This window comes from Trichoderma reesei (assembly GCF_000167675.1).
Source record: "Trichoderma reesei QM6a unplaced genomic scaffold TRIREscaffold_11, whole genome shotgun sequence".
In the NCBI taxonomy this organism is placed as follows: domain Eukaryota; kingdom Fungi; phylum Ascomycota; class Sordariomycetes; order Hypocreales; family Hypocreaceae; genus Trichoderma; species Trichoderma reesei.
Window position 1 is genome coordinate 94574 of NW_006711158.1, and position 14849 is coordinate 109422.

At 56.2% G+C, this 14849-nt stretch overlaps 7 protein-coding genes across 7 annotated transcripts; 4 read left to right on the forward strand and 3 right to left on the reverse strand.

The window, feature by feature from the left end:
- Nucleotides 1-36: 36 nt before the first annotated feature.
- TRIREDRAFT_78555 (uncharacterized protein) lies at nt 37-4800 on the reverse strand (the record flags this gene model as incomplete). Its single annotated transcript, XM_006966015.1, has 3 exons — nt 37-1400; nt 1609-4520; nt 4577-4800. 3 exons carry the CDS (start codon nt 4798-4800, stop codon nt 37-39), a joined length of 4500 nt encoding a protein of 1499 aa, XP_006966077.1.
- Nucleotides 4801-5209: 409 nt separating this feature from the next.
- Nucleotides 5210-6721, forward strand: TRIREDRAFT_78560 (uncharacterized protein; the record flags this gene model as incomplete). Its single annotated transcript, XM_006965901.1, has 4 exons — nt 5210-5352; nt 5464-5557; nt 5648-5976; nt 6038-6721. The coding sequence occupies exons 2-4, from the start codon at nt 5494-5496 to the stop codon at nt 6719-6721; spliced, it is 1077 nt and encodes a 358-aa protein (XP_006965963.1). The 5' UTR covers nt 5210-5352; nt 5464-5493.
- A 32-nt stretch (nt 6722-6753) lies between these two features.
- TRIREDRAFT_62914 (uncharacterized protein) lies at nt 6754-7373 on the reverse strand (the record flags this gene model as incomplete). The annotated part of the gene is made up of 2 exons (XM_006966016.1): nt 6754-7085; nt 7163-7373. 2 exons carry the CDS (start codon nt 7371-7373, stop codon nt 6754-6756), a joined length of 543 nt encoding a protein of 180 aa, XP_006966078.1.
- A 932-nt stretch (nt 7374-8305) lies between these two features.
- Nucleotides 8306-10508, forward strand: TRIREDRAFT_78561 (uncharacterized protein; the record flags this gene model as incomplete). Its single annotated transcript, XM_006965902.1, has 4 exons — nt 8306-8593; nt 8660-8738; nt 8800-9004; nt 9134-10508. Exons 1-4 carry the CDS (start codon nt 8327-8329, stop codon nt 10506-10508), a joined length of 1926 nt encoding a protein of 641 aa, XP_006965964.1. The 5' UTR covers nt 8306-8326.
- Nucleotides 10509-11002: 494 nt separating this feature from the next.
- Nucleotides 11003-11869, reverse strand: TRIREDRAFT_4196 (uncharacterized protein; the record flags this gene model as incomplete). Its single annotated transcript, XM_006965838.1, has 3 exons — nt 11003-11117; nt 11210-11645; nt 11812-11869. 3 exons carry the CDS (start codon nt 11867-11869, stop codon nt 11003-11005), a joined length of 609 nt encoding a protein of 202 aa, XP_006965900.1.
- A 428-nt stretch (nt 11870-12297) lies between these two features.
- On the forward strand, nt 12298-12918 carry tf2a (transcription initiation factor TFIIA, small subunit). The gene is made up of 3 exons (XM_006965903.1): nt 12298-12410; nt 12514-12661; nt 12735-12918. Exons 1-3 carry the CDS (start codon nt 12364-12366, stop codon nt 12885-12887), a joined length of 348 nt encoding a protein of 115 aa, XP_006965965.1. The 5' UTR covers nt 12298-12363; the 3' UTR covers nt 12888-12918.
- Nucleotides 12919-13683: 765 nt separating this feature from the next.
- Nucleotides 13684-14531, forward strand: TRIREDRAFT_42326 (uncharacterized protein; the record flags this gene model as incomplete). Its single annotated transcript, XM_006965885.1, has 4 exons — nt 13684-13853; nt 14034-14109; nt 14222-14257; nt 14337-14531. Coding segments are annotated over 4 exons (477 nt in total), but the record flags the coding sequence as incomplete, so codon positions are not given.
- Nucleotides 14532-14849: the final 318 nt, after the last annotated feature.

Genomic DNA, 14849 nt, shown 5'->3' on the forward strand with positions numbered 1-14849 from the left:
GCAAAACACAACCAACGCTCTCTATTCGTGTCGAGTCTATATGCTGGCTCGTCTAGGTGCCGTTGTCCTCCGCAATGCCTTCTTCGCCTCCGTCTCTTCCGTCAGAGGCAGCTTGTTCTCCTCCTTGAGCTTCTGGAAGAACTCGCGCCCAAACTCGTATCCCATCTTGTAAATCTCGTCAAACTTGCCAAAGTCGAGCGTCCCATACCCGTCGACAGGCGGCCGCATGTAAATGCACCCCGGCATGGTCTTTGCTCGCTCCAGCGCATCCACGCTCGACACGTACGCCAGCCTGCCCTGAATCTCCGCCAGCGTCGGCGGGTTGGGGTGTGTCGAGAAGGGATTCCACCGGTTGAAGAACGCCCAGAACCCGGACAACGAGTCTCCGTACGTCTGCGGCGTATCGTCATCCAGCGCTCCCACGTCTATGGCAAAAATCACGTCTACGCCCAGGTCCTTCATGTGCGAAACCGTCAGATTGTCCACGTAGCCTCCGTCAAGCAGCATGCTGCCTTCGTCGCACAGCGGAGGCAACAAGCCGGCCAACGACATCGATGCTCGAATGTATCGCCACGCGTAGCCGCTCGTGTGAAACTCGGCCCGGCTCTTGCTGATGTTGGTCGTGTTGCAGTAGTACTCGAGCCAAAAGTCCTCAATCTGCGTATTCCCAAAAGTCTTGAAGATGCCTCGATTGAACTCGTGGCCCGTCGTATAAGACGCAGAGGGATATGTGAGATCCAGCGCAAATCGCCAGAGACTGGCCATGCGGCCCGCAAACTTCTTTGCGAAGCCAAACATGGGCACAACGTCTGCATGCCGGGCGTAAAGCGCACCGACAAAGGCTCCAATCGAGGTTCCGCCGACAATGTCCACCGGAATGCCGGCCTCTTCCATCGCTCGGATGATGCCGATCTGGCTGATGCCTCGTGCTCCGCCGCCGCCGAGGACGAGTCCAATAGACTTTCCGCAAAGACGGCGAGCGAGGCGATGGAAATCCCCCTTGAACGGCGTGTCAGGCGAGTAGTATTGAGTATGGTGCACGTTCCTCGATGTATACTTCTGAATCTCGGCCTGTAGCACTTGCACGCGTTCCTTGAGAGCCTGGCCCAGTTTCTTTGACGGTGGATGCACAGGCATTGCGTCTGTTCTGTACGGCATCTGGATATGGTAATGGCCGCCATTGATCCACATGCGATTTCGCAGCCACGACCGAGTGAGGCCAGGTCGTGAGAACCGTTCGGTGTGGAGGAGAACCAGAGTCTTGCGTGCTGTGGACTTCATCCCAAGCATAAACCGCTCGTATTCCCCAATGGCCGGAGAGCCCTCAGCCAAACCCACCAACAGGATACTGTCAGCTTGCGTGATGCACGTTTGCGTCCACGGTGAGTTGACATTGGTATCTTTTCACCACTCATGTTAGCCTGCGCATCCATACAAGAGTGAAGGTAAACGAAGTGATTTATAAAGTCATGCAATCAGGAAAAAATTAGAGTTAACATAGCCGTCAGAGACGTGTCTCCGGTGTGAAAGTTTGTCATCATAAGAGCAAGAGGATCTTGAAGACCAAGAGCAAACAGCAAATGAAAAAAAGGAGATCAAAGAGCTTACCTGCCACGTAGACCACCAAGCCGTACTTCTCTTCCAAGTCGGCGAGATATTGCGACAACTTGAGCTTGCCCATCTTGTTGAACGCATGCTTTCCCAGATGGTTCAAAATACCAGACTGGTTGAGCGACGTTGCACCGTTCTGGGGCCCGACCTGGGCGAGCGCATTCATAAGACGGTGCCCGAATTCGACGACGGGAACCCCTGCGGTGACCGGGAGGATGGCCACTGTCCGGATGTTCAAGGTTGACTTGCGCTGGTTGGTCACAGCTCCCGAGCCTGCTTCCTTTGCAACGTACTTGGTAGAGTCGTCCACCGCTGCTCTCATCCTCGAGGCAATAATCTTGGAGATCTTGATGGTGATGTTGGGATGCTCCTGGGCGAGGCTGTTGAACAGGGTGCGAGGAAACTTGACGAGCTCGGTGTCTCGAATGGCGTGCAGGGTCCCAGAACGCGCGGTTTCTGTCAGCACCTCGAGCTCACCGATGCTCTCGCCTTGTCCAAACTCGGCTCGTGCAGATACTCCACCATCCTGCCTGTCCTCGACAAGGCGAAGACGCCCGTTGAGGACAATATAGATGGCGTCACTTTCATCATTGTCATGGAAAATGACTTGACCAGCATTGACCTGGACCCATTCAAGAGCAAAGTCAATGTGCAGGATGAGCCGAGGCAAGATGTGCGTAAGCCTCTTTGCCATGGTCAAGAGAATGATGGGATAGCGGTCGACGATTCTTTCCAGAGAAGCTCTCGGAAGGAATCCCACATACACGTCCGTCTTGGCCACCACATCAATGAACGATCTGTACGACGAGACGCTCCCGATGTATCCGGCCAATCCTCCTGGTTTGATGAGAGCCACGCTTCGGCGACGGTTTTGGTCTGGCTGTGAGGAATGCGGTGTGCCATGCACTGAAGCCTTGGAGCCAGGGCTCTCGAACCGATGGTCCGCATGGAGCGACTCTGCGCTAAAGGACGCGGGGCCGGACTTTTGGAAGATGTTTTGGACGCCATCCGTAACCGTGGTGCCAATGTCGAGAAAGCCGTCAACAACATAGTAGAGGCCGGGGCTGCGCTCCCCTTGCTCCACGAGCACCGACCCCTTGGGGAAGAAGACGATCTCAACCTCATCCATCATGTCGTGGGCCAAGGCATGGGCATTCGGCGGAGTATGAGCAGCCAGGCCATTGGAGGCCAATGATTCAGTCTCTCCATCAATGGAGCCGTCGTACGGGCCAATGAACCCGAACGCATTGCTCGTGTACAGCGTCTTTGAACGTCGGTCTGTAGAAATCAACCGGGGAGATCCCGTCAGCCTCGGTGATCCTTCTACCGAGTCGACGTCTCTCGATGACGTTCCGCCCGCATCTAGGCCAAGGGCCTTGAAGACGCATTCGAGGATGGACACCCTGAAGAGGTTATCCTCGTCCACTGAGTCACGATCCGTTGAGATGCGAGCGTGCCTTCCAGAGTCAAAGGGGTTGAACGTCTTTTGCGTCAGGGGACTGAAAGGCCCACTGTCCTCTGTGCCCATGTATGCTGGAGATCGAACGAGGCTTCCCGGATAAGGGCTCTTGTTGTGTGGCCGATTGGGCTGTGCGCCTGACAGGAGATCTCCAGGGTTGAGACCGCGAGCCAAGCGGAGATCGCGCGCAGAAGCGGCATTGTTGATTGTGGACGACGCAGATCGATTCTTAGCAATGGCTTGCATGACCAGGTCCTTGCGGAGAGCCGCGCTCGACCGACGGCGCCTGTTAGCCGCCGAGTTGTGCAGAGCAATCCCTTTGGTCTCTTGATCTTCGCCAATGCGCTCCCGCTCGCGATTGAACTTTTCTTTCAGCCGAGTGAGGGCATCTCCGCGAAGGATGTTGGGGAGCTGGCACATGGTGAACTTGACCATGTCCTTCTCGGTCTGAAGCACCTCAGCTGTCAAGCCGAGATAGTTGAACGCCTGTGCGAGCGTGACTCTCTGGAACCGAGAAAGGATCACATGGACAATGTGTGCCGTGGCTTTGGGGTAGATCTTGATCAGCCTCCGAAAGGCACTCGCAGGGATGATTGCGATGGTCGTATCAACCGTTGCCCTTGCTATAATGTCAGGGTGTGCCGAGGCTGACATTGACCTGCTGTGAAGCCCCGCTCTCTGTTTGCCCGCCTGAAAGCTCAGAGCAGGGTCAAGGGATATGGGCGGTATCTGAGGAGTACTCGCTCCGTCTGACAAGAGGGCATCACCATACCGGACGCTTGGACGCTCCACGTTGGCGTCAAGATGCGGCGTGCTTGGCATCGACGTCGGGCCATGAGACACCTTCGCGGCAGACTCCTTTACAGAGTCGCTTCGCGCATGCCGACTCGCGCCCGCCGCAAGAGGAGAGTCTTCGTCGTGCCTCTTGAGCTTCACATCCTCTGTGAACAAAGACATGATGGAGAAGAGCGACGACATTGGCGCTCCATTGCGGACTTCTGTCAGCAGCTGATACTTTTGCTGACCAGGCAGATTGTCTTCGTCCGAGGAAGAATCGAAGAGGTCGTTTCGCGACCCGCTTCTGACAGGCGCTCGAAAATTCCGCCCCGACTTGACAAAGATCTCCACGAGACCGTCAACGACAATGCAGAAGCCCTTTTCTGCTTCCAGGTTGATGGTCTCCCCGGCAATAAGCTTTCTAGTCTGCATACTGCGGGTCAGCTCGTGGAACACGGATCGTTCGAGGTAGCCGAAGATCTTGATCGCGCTCAGGAACTCGTCCAGATAGTTGGACAGGCCGGACTTGATGCCACCTTCGTGAGTGTCGGGGAACAAGTCGATCTCGGGCTCCTTGCGCTGGGGCTCAGGAGGCAGTCTCGAGTACATGTTCAGGATGCGATACCTGACGACCCAGCTGACCGCCGACACGATGGCCACGACGATGAACATGCTAGGAAGGCTGTGAGTCTTGAGTGGCCCGGGACAACCAAGGGACTGGCAGCATACAGCGTGGTGGCATTCATAGTCACTGTCCAGCTCGCGGAGAAGAGCGTGTACAGGAAGGTTGGCAAGGTGATGGTCACCGTGCGGATGATCCAGTACAGGACCGTGGTGGTGAAGTTGATGGTGCCGAGGAGAAGCCACCCGATGAGGCCCAGCCAGCCGGGCGAGGCATGGGCAGCTTCCACTGTCGCGTAGCTCACGGGGAGCGAGCTGGACGCCGAGTCCATGGCGTGGGAGACGCTGCTGGAGAGGCCCCCAGCCAACCGAGCAGCATTTGACACGTCAGATGCCATGGTTGGAGATGGTGCTGCACATTATTGCCCAGCATTCTGCAGAGCGAGAAATGGCAGCCGTTGGGGGCGGCAAAGCGGCGCCGGAAAGAGAGGTTGAGAGCTTTTATAAGGATGGGGGAAGAGAGAAGAGAAAGAGAAAAAGAGGGCAGCTCGTGATTAATTTTCATGTGGTTTTTGACCATGGAGCTTAGCTCTGTGGCCGGGATTCTGCCGGCATAAGCACCCCCACCACCCCCACCAGTTTTTTTCGCAGCTCGCCGAATTTGAGATGACATAACCACAACCTCTACAGAAGCTTCGATAAGAATGCGATGGAATAGGTGAACATATGCATCAAGAAGCAGATTTTCCCTAGCAAAAACGGCGAATCCCATTCTTTACAACTCCTTTTATTCCATCTTAAAAGCACCTACGCACAATCAAAGTTCCAATATTGACAGGGCTGATCGCCGGAGCGCACGTGAGAGAGCTTCAAAGTCAATTACCGTAGGTATCGTCATTTCCTCTGCGACAGCCCACTCTAGCTTTTCTCTCCTCCTCAACTCCCGACTCAAGACCTCGGATCAAACTCCGGTCGGAACTGATCATGTGAAACAGACCCAACAGAACCAGAGCCTCTGAACCCAGATGCCCTTTGCGCAGCTAGTACTCGGTAGCCCCGGCTCGGGCAAGAGTACCTACTGCGATGGCAGTACGTCAAGGTCCCTGTGCTTGCTCCCAACCAAGTAGAACAATAGACACGGGCATTGGTGTTGACATGGCCCTCTCTGTATCTCTTCAGTGCACCAGTTCATGGGCGCCATTGGGCGCGCGTGCTCCGTCGTGAACCTCGATCCCGCCAACGACCACACAAACTACCCTTGCGCTCTCGATATCCGCGACCTGGTTAAGCTGGAGGACGTTATGCGCGAAGACCGCTTGGGGCCAAACGGCGGTATTCTATATGCTCTCGAAGAGCTCGAGAACAATTTCGAATGGCTGGAGGAAGGCCTGAAAGAGCTTGGGGAAGACTACTTCCTGTTCGACTGTCCCGGCCAGGTCGAGCTCTACACGCATCACAACTCATTACGAAACATCTTTTACAAGCTCCAAAAGACTCTTAAATTCAGAGTCAGTTTGCCCTGTGGGAAGCAACCGACATGAGAATTGCTTGCTGACTGTCTTGTGCTAGTTTGTCTGCGTACATCTCACGGATAGCTATTGCCTTACCCAGCCATCCCTCTATGTATCCAACGTCCTCCTCTCGCTCCGAGCCATGATCCAGATGGACATGCCACACGTCAATGTGCTCACCAAGATCGACAAGGTAGCATCGTACGACGAGCTGCCCTTCAACTTGGAGTACTACACCGACGTCGACGATCTCACATACCTAACGCCGTACCTTGAGGCCGAGTCCCCTGGGATGCGCAACGAGAAATTCGGCCGACTGCACGAAGCGATAGCAAAGATGATAGAGAGCTACGGCTTAGTGCGGTATGAAGTGCTGGCCGTTGAGAATAAGAAGAGCATGATGCATCTTCTCCGCGTGATTGACCGCGCAGGAGGCTATGTATTCGGAGGCGCTGAAGGCGCCAATGACACGGTATGGGCCGTCGCCATGAGAAACGAAGCGTCGATGCTCGATGTGCAAGACGTCCAGGAGCGGTGGATCGACCACAAGGAAGAGTACGACCGTATGGAGCAAGAAGCCGAGGAAGAGGAGCGCAGGAGGATGGCGGAGGCCAACGGGATGGATGTGGACGAGGCACAACCAGCAGCCCCTGCCACATCGGAGGCAGAATTTGACCCTGACTTTGGCGATATGACGGTACCGGAGGACAGCGGTGTCCGGGTAATTAGAAAGAACAAGTAATGAAGAATCATTAAATCGGCCAAACTGCTGCGTCATCTGCCGTCTTCCATGTCCTCGTCGCTCATGGCATTGTCCATGACATCCAGCATGGCGTCGTCTTTGCCTAAAATGTCCACGGACAGTAAAGACTGCGGATGAGAGCTGGCCTCTGCCTTGGCGGCCAGGATGAGCTTCCGGGCCCGCTCGACGGCAACCTCCTCAATCTTGCGGATGGTGCCGCTGACACGGACAACGCGGAAGATGCAGGGCCGGCCGTCCTTGACGGGGACGCGGTCCATGAAGGTCAATGCGGACCAGAGCAGCTGATAGTGAGCCCTGTTGCACCTGAGGATGAACGTTGAGGTGGCCAAAGAGAGGTATTTGACTAGAATACAATGTCAGAAACCCCAATTTTCTCTCCTCTCTCGCTTTGACTCCTCCAATGAACCACCCAAGACTCACCTGAAAGATTGCCCTCGAGAGCTCCGGCGCCAAAATCGCCATACAGCTCCGCCACCTCGGCCTTGATGGCCCTCACCAGAGCCTGCGGCGTCAACTTGGCCACGGTCGGCTGATGCTGGGCGACCAGACCGGGCACACGGGCCTTGGAGGTTGCGGCATCGGGAGGGTAGATGATGTTGACCAGCAGGTATCGCTCCTTGATGCGCACCATTGGCAGCGATTTCAGCGAGATCCGTCAGATTCGGCGGCAGAGGCAAGAAGAATACAAAGAAGAGAAACTCGGCAGAGCGTGAAATGCCGAGGCCCCAGTGGAAGGCAAGAGAATATAGGCGCAAGGGAGCTCAACAAGAGACGAGATGGGGGGATTCGTGCAAGGGTTCCGTGATGCAAAACGGCAGTTCTGGAGGACAAACATGGAATGGAGATGAGATCCAGTTCGACGGCGTCAAAGCCGAAAAAAAGCCCATGGCGCGCCCACTCGGGTCTCGGGGGTATTACAGCGTGGTATCCGCTGTAACTGGCGCTGCAGATCAGCGCCTGGGAGCACTGGAGGCTTATCGAGCACCAGACTACATGTAACCCTGGCGGCTGCTGCAGCGGGCTCTTCTTAGTGGACGGCTGGGGCTTGGATCCATGAGGTGTTCATGTTCCATTGATTGCTTCGGGGGTCATCAAGTGGCCGGTTCTTACATGTATTGTGCACCCGTGAAATCCTCCGCATTGATGGATGCTACATGTCCCTTTTTCCTGCATCTTGACGCACATTTGCACAGCAGCTAGGCTGGGAGGTATATCTTTGCCTGACGGCTTCAAGGTTCTTCCTCGTTCAGGACAAGGCTGAGCCAGTACATGTAAGTACCTACCTACATGTAAGTACATACATGTACCTGGTAGTAGCTGGTGAAGCATTCGCTACAAGGAGGCTGGCACTAACACGGCCGAGCTGCCCATCTGCCATTCATCTTCCAAGTAGTATCTTCGAATTAGCACATGCTTCTTCCAGTCTTGGGCTGCTCCAACAAGAGCCCAACACTCATTTATATCTCTTCACTTATTGACATCCTCCATCAGGGTGGCACATCTCGAGACCAGATATCGATGCCATATCTCGAATTCCATCAGTTCTAAAGGACTCGAGATTGAACTCCCAAACAACCGCCTACCATGGACGGCCCGTTCAAGGCCGCAATCCTCATCGTCTCAACCACAGCCGCGCGCGATCCCTCGGCCGATGCCTCCGCCACGGTCCTCCGGGAGGTGCTGACGCAGGACGGCGGCGGCCGCTGGGACGTTGTCGACGAGCGCATCGTCTCGGACAATGTCCTGGACATCCAAAGGAGCATCATGCCCTGGACCGACGGGCCGGATGCCGTCAACCTCATCGTCACCACCGGCGGCACCGGCTTCTCAGTCGCTGATGTCACGCCAGAGGTGAGCTTGCATTTATTTCGTTGTCACGATGTTAATGTCCATACACTGACTGAGACAATTCTCAAGGCCGTTGCTCCAATGATACACAAGACGGCTCCGGGCCTGATCCACGCCATGCTGTCTGCCTCACTCGCGATAACGCCGTGTAAGTCAACTCACCCACTCGGACGGCATCTCACCAAGCTAACTAAACCATGTTTATCAAGTCGCCATGATGTCTCGTCCCACTGCTGGCGTCAGGAACAAGACGGTCATCGTCACCCTGCCCGGCTCGCCCAAAGGGGCCAGGGAGAACCTCCAGGCCATCATCAAGACGCTGCCCCATGCCTGCCTCCAAGCAGCAGGCTCAAACTCGAGAGCCCTGCATGCCGGCGGCGTCAAGAAGCTCGAGGCAGACGCCGGCATTGAACGGTCCCCGTCTCAAGCATCAGCACAAACACCGGCATCCGCCCAGGCACACCATCACCATCACCACCACGGACATTCTCACAGCCACAGCCACGGTCCCGGTCAGAGCCACGGCCACGCAAGCCTTCAGAGATTCACCACTCCTGGCTCTACGAGCACAACTCATCTATCCAATGACATCAGCCTGGGTCCCACGCGGCGATACCGCGAATCTCCCTATCCCATGATATCCGTGGACGACGCCCTCGCCTTGATCTCCGAGCACACGCCAGGCCCGCAGGCAGAGACCGTCAAGGTCGACGAGAACATTGTCGGGCTGGTGCTAGCCGAAGATGTCCAGGCGAGGGAGAACGTGCCGGCATTCCGGGCCAGCATCGTCGATGGATACGCCGTCGTCGTGCCCAAGGACGGCAAGGTCAAGGGCGTCTTCCCCGTCGCCGGCGTCTCCCACGCCGCACCGGGAGAGCTGCCGCCCCTGAAGGAGGGAGAGGTCGCCAGGATAACGACAGGCGCGCCCCTTCCACCGGGCGCCACGGCCGTCATCATGGTGGAAGACACGACGCTCAAGACCATGACGGACGACGGCAAGGAGGAAAAGGAGGTCGAGATCCAGGCCGAGGGCGTCACGGACGGCGCCAACGTGCGCGAAGTCGGCAGCGACATCGCCCAGGGCGCCGTGATCCTCAAGCAAGGCGAGCAGATCTCGGGCGTCGGCGGCGAGATCGGGCTCCTGGCGGCGGTCGGCGCGGCAGAGGCCCGCGTGTACCGGCGCCCCGTCATCGGCATCCTGTCGACGGGCGACGAGATTATCGAGCACGACCGCCCCGGCGGGCTCAAGCTGGGCGAGGTGCGCGACACGAACCGCGTGACGCTCATGGCCGCGGCGCGCGAATGGGGTTTCCCCGTCGTGGACCTGGGCATCGCCAGCGACAAGCCCGGCACGCTCGAGGAGACGCTGCGGGCCGGGCTCCGGGACGCCGACGTGCTCGTCACCACGGGCGGCGTGTCCATGGGCGAGCTGGACCTGCTCAAGCCCACCATCGAGCGCGCCCTCGGCGGCACCATCCACTTTGGCCGCGTCGCCATGAAGCCCGGCAAGCCGACGACGTTTGCCACCGTCCCCGTCAAGGACAACGCCGGCCGGCGCCTCGACAAGGTCGTCTTCTCGCTGCCCGGCAACCCGGCCTCCGCCCTCGTCACCTTCCACCTCTTCGTCCTGCCGTCACTGCACAAGCAGTCGGGCGTCGCCCCCGTCGGCCTGCCCAAGGTGCCCGTCACGCTGGCCCACGACTTTGGCCTCGATCGCCGACCAGAGTTCCATCGTGTCGTCGTCAGCATCGGTCAGGATGGGCTGCTGACGGCGAGCAGCACCGGCGGACAGCGGAGCTCCAAGGTGGGCAGTTTGAGGTCGGCGAATGCGCTGCTCTGCTTGCCTGGTGGGAGCGGGAAGCTGGACAAGGGGTCGAGGGTAGAGGCTTTGCTGATGAGTTCTATACGCAGTGGGTAGTGGCCTAGTTCATTTCATCAATTACAACGTGGTTCAGCACATATGTTACTACAAGGAGAAAAAAAGCAATGAAATGCTATGATAAGTGAGCACTTGGCCCGTGTGAAGACTGCCGTAAAGGGGGAAGGGGTAACTGGAGGTGGTCTCATTGATACTTTGTGTCTCAAAGCCAGCCATGCCTCCTGAATAAAGAAGATGCTTTCCATTAGAGCATCAGCAGCTGCTTCTCTGGCTAGTGTACACGGGGGCTAGTCATACAGCTTCAGACTGGAGGAACAAAGAAGAAGAAAAGATGAAAATAGAATAAACATCGTCTACAGCCCAATCTTCCAAACGCCCAACCAAAATTATCGTTGCAATGCATATGTCGGTTTCAATTTCTTCCCATCACAAGGTGGAGGGGGAGGGACAAACAGGGAGGCGGGGAGGCGATACAGGACTGCGAATCTTGAGTGCCTTTTCGAAAAGTCCCTCTTGTGTGCGTGTTCGAGTGCTCAAGAAGACTTGGCGCCAAAAGCAGGTGCCTTTTCAGAGACCAGGAGGCCGACAATGAGACCAAAGAGACCCAGGACGGAGCTGAAAATCTCAATGACGAGAATCTTGACGAACCTGCGCATCAACACAACTTGGTTAGCACACAGCACCCCCAAGAAAAAAACAACGGATATCCCAGCCAACGGCCCGCAAAGAAATCCACCTACAGAGACGCATCCGCCGCATCAGCCAACGCCGCACCACTCCCATTGATGCCCACCGCCACGCCGCAGACGAGATTACACGCGCCGACCGTCAACCCGGCCCAGAAGAGGGCATAGCCCGTAAAGTACGTGTCCGCGGAGAACAGCTCGGCGCCGCGCACGGAGTCGACCTTTGAAGAGAAGACAATGGCCATGATGACGCCGTAGATGGCGACGACCTCGCAGAAGATGATGGAGATGAGGTTCTTGGTGCGGATGCGCGGGGCGCGGACGCCGGCGCCGAGGATGGACGAGCCCGTGATGAAGATGCCCCAGGCGGCGCCGACGACGGACAGGCCGATGCAGAGGGAAATGCCGAGACTGGCCCAGGCGTATGGCGAGACGGACTCGAGGAAGGCGCCGACGTTGAAGGACTCGCCGCTGCCGGTGAAGAGCATGTCTGCGGAGAGATGTCAGTGTTCATCTGAGTAGATGCATCATGTAGGTGCTATTGCAAGTTTGTGGCATGGGAGTGAAGTCGCATGGTCGAGCAAGTTGGCCATGGTGATGCCGATGACGACAAAAGGTGGTGATGGGCCAAGATGACGGTAGGTTGAAACACATACAAGCTCCCACGACGGTCAGAAACGACCCGATTCCTCCGACGCCGTACTTGAGACTCATTGTGTCTGCTCGAATGCTGGTTCTTCTCCTGTATAAGCCGGTGGTCGAAGCAGCAGATCAGCGCTGGCGGCTCGTCGTTCGTCGTCTCTGTTTGCTGAGCGGGAAGCTTTCCAGAGGTTGTCTCTTGGCTTTGGCTTTACAGGTGGTTGAGCTCTCGCTCTCGGAGCATAGAGGCGCGACAGTGGCCGACGTCACATGACGAGCATCCCTCCCCTTTGCTGCTGAGTCATCGCCCTTCGGAGGCTGATTTACACTCCAGGTCACTGTTAATATAGCGCCGTTACTGAATGTGTCCAGCACTGGAGTCGCTACGGTCACTGCGCTGGAGGCTGCAGGTGGCTTAGCGTCAAGGCTGCCTGTAACATCACCTCTACCCATTCATCTGTCAGCAGTCAAGGCTCTCCCCAAACATCATCACTTCCTGGAGCCTCTACTTTCTCAACACCAAATCGCCGCCAAAGAACCGTCGCCCTACCTCGATACGCTGCTTCACCATGGCAAGCGGCGCGCAGTCCTTCTACGAGCTCTACCGCAGGAGCAGGTAAACTGCGCCCCTCCCCCCAAAGCCACGACTTATGTCGCTGCTGGCTGCTGGCAACATAAGACGCCCCGTGTCTGGTCGCTAACCTCGTGCGCGCGCGCAGCATCGGCCTCGCCCTGACGGACACGCTGGACGATCTCATCAGCGAGGAGCGCATCCACCCGCAGCTGGCCATGAAGATCCTGAGCAACTTTGACCAGGCCATCACCGAGGCGCTGCAGAAGAATGTCAAGAGCCGGCTCCAGTTCAAGGTAACGACTCTCGACCGACTGTATGTGTGAGTTGGAGATGCAAGAGGGGCTGACGAGTGGTGTGAATCTGCAGGGAAGCCTGGATACATATCGATTCTGCGACGAAGTATGGACGTTCCTCATCAAAAACGTCACGTTCAAGATGGACAACGGCAGCGTCTCTGTGCAGGCGGACAAGGTCAAGATTGTTAGCTGCAATGCAAAGAGACCGGGCGAGGGACAGTAGAGCGCGGCAAGAGGGCTGTCTTTGATTGATTGATTTGGAGTTTGGGTTTCTTTATCACTGGACATTGAGGGGATATCAAGCAAGAATGGAAGACGGGGAGGGAGGGGGAGAGGGGCAAACAAGCATCAATATCGGCAACGGAACGGGGCGATTCACGGCGTTTTGGGATTACGGCTACACGAACAAGGCCTGGTGCTTGATCTTCATTTTATACCGACATCAGATATTGTCAATTGGGCCTTTTGAGCCACAGATGGGATAGACGAGGCGATAATGCACATGGGAATCACGTCTTTGTTCTCGACACACGCGTAATATGGACTTGACCGCATGTGATGCCCTTGTGACGGGTCTGTTCCCCTTAGTAGGTGCCCTGGAGCCACAGCAGAGCGCGCTACTGTGGCGGTGGAAGCCCAGTACATGTAGGTACATGTACCCTAGGCATAGCGGACACACCCCTTCATTGCTCCAGCATGTCCTCAGCCAAGGCATTGGAATTCAGCATCACTACTACCTACCTCCTATTCTCAACCTCTCTCACACAAAACAAGCAATTGGCCCTTTGAAACTTCAGCAGTCACTCTCTCTCTTCTTGCTCTGACACTTTGTCCCCTCCTTTCCCATCACAGCAACAAACCCAATCCCATCCAAAAAAACACCGCCCAAAAACGGCCAACTTTCCCAATCCAGTAACACACCTCTAATACCTAATACTCCCACTCACTCACTCACAATGGACGCGCGCAAACGGCGGGCCACCAAGCCGACCTCTCCGGACTCCCAAGCCCAGCCTCATCAGCAATCCTCCTCTTCCACCACTGCCATTCCCTCTTCATCTGCTGCCTCGAAAAACAACACCAAACCCGAGATGGACGCTCCGATCGGGCCCTCGTGGAGGCAGCATTGGATGTTCTTTGCCGTGGCGAGCGGTGCTTGTGCGGCGTTTAACGGCGTGTTTGCCAAGCTGTACGTTTTGCTCCCATTCTCAATCTCGCCTTATAATCAATGAGGAGTGGTCTATACATATATGTATTTATACTTGGTGTATACCACTCTCATGCCACATCATCATCAATCTCATCAAAGATGAAAGGATAAAAGTGTGGCTGTACACATCAGTTACTGACCCAGACGGCACTCATACAGAACCACCACAGAGCTCACATCAAAGCTATCAACCGCCATCGCCAAAGCCATCGCCCTCCAATCCCACTCCTCCATTGTCGAAATCATCATCCGCACCGCAAGTCCCCCCCTCCTTCTTCTTTCCCCTACAATCAGCTCCTAACCAACCCTTCAAAAAAAAAAAAAACTAACCAAAATACCAAAACCAGATCTTCTTCATCCTCAACCTCACCTTCAACGGCATCGTAAGCCCCCCTCCCCAATCTCATTCACAACCCCCCTTCTCCATCCCAGCCATACTGATGAGGAAAACCAACCAAACAGATGTGGTCCCTCTTCACAACAGCCCTCGCAAGAGGAAAATCCGCAACCCAAGTCTCCATCATGAACACGTCCACAAACTTCCTCGTCACCGCCTTCACAGGCCTCGTCATCTTCTCCGAGGCCCTGCCCCCGATGTGGTGGGCCGGCGCATCGCTCCTCGTTGCCGGCAGCGTCATTGCTGGCCGCAAGGATGAGGGCGACGGCGAAGGCGAGGGCGAGGATGGAAGAAGCGGATGGGTAGCGGCGGCGGAGGACTACGCTGTTCCTCCTGTGCCTGTCAGTGGCGGCGGCGGCGTGCTTGAATTGGATGAGGATTTGGATGTTGGGGAGAGGTATCGCGATGAGGATGTTCCTGATTTGGGCGAGCTGCGTAGCTGAGGGTGCGGGCATCATGACGATCAGAAGCAACAGCATGATATAGCACGTATCATACCACTTTATCTAGAATTATCAAACACAAGCAAAGAACACACAAACCAAAGCAAAAAGGCAAAACAAAGAACTGACTTGTTA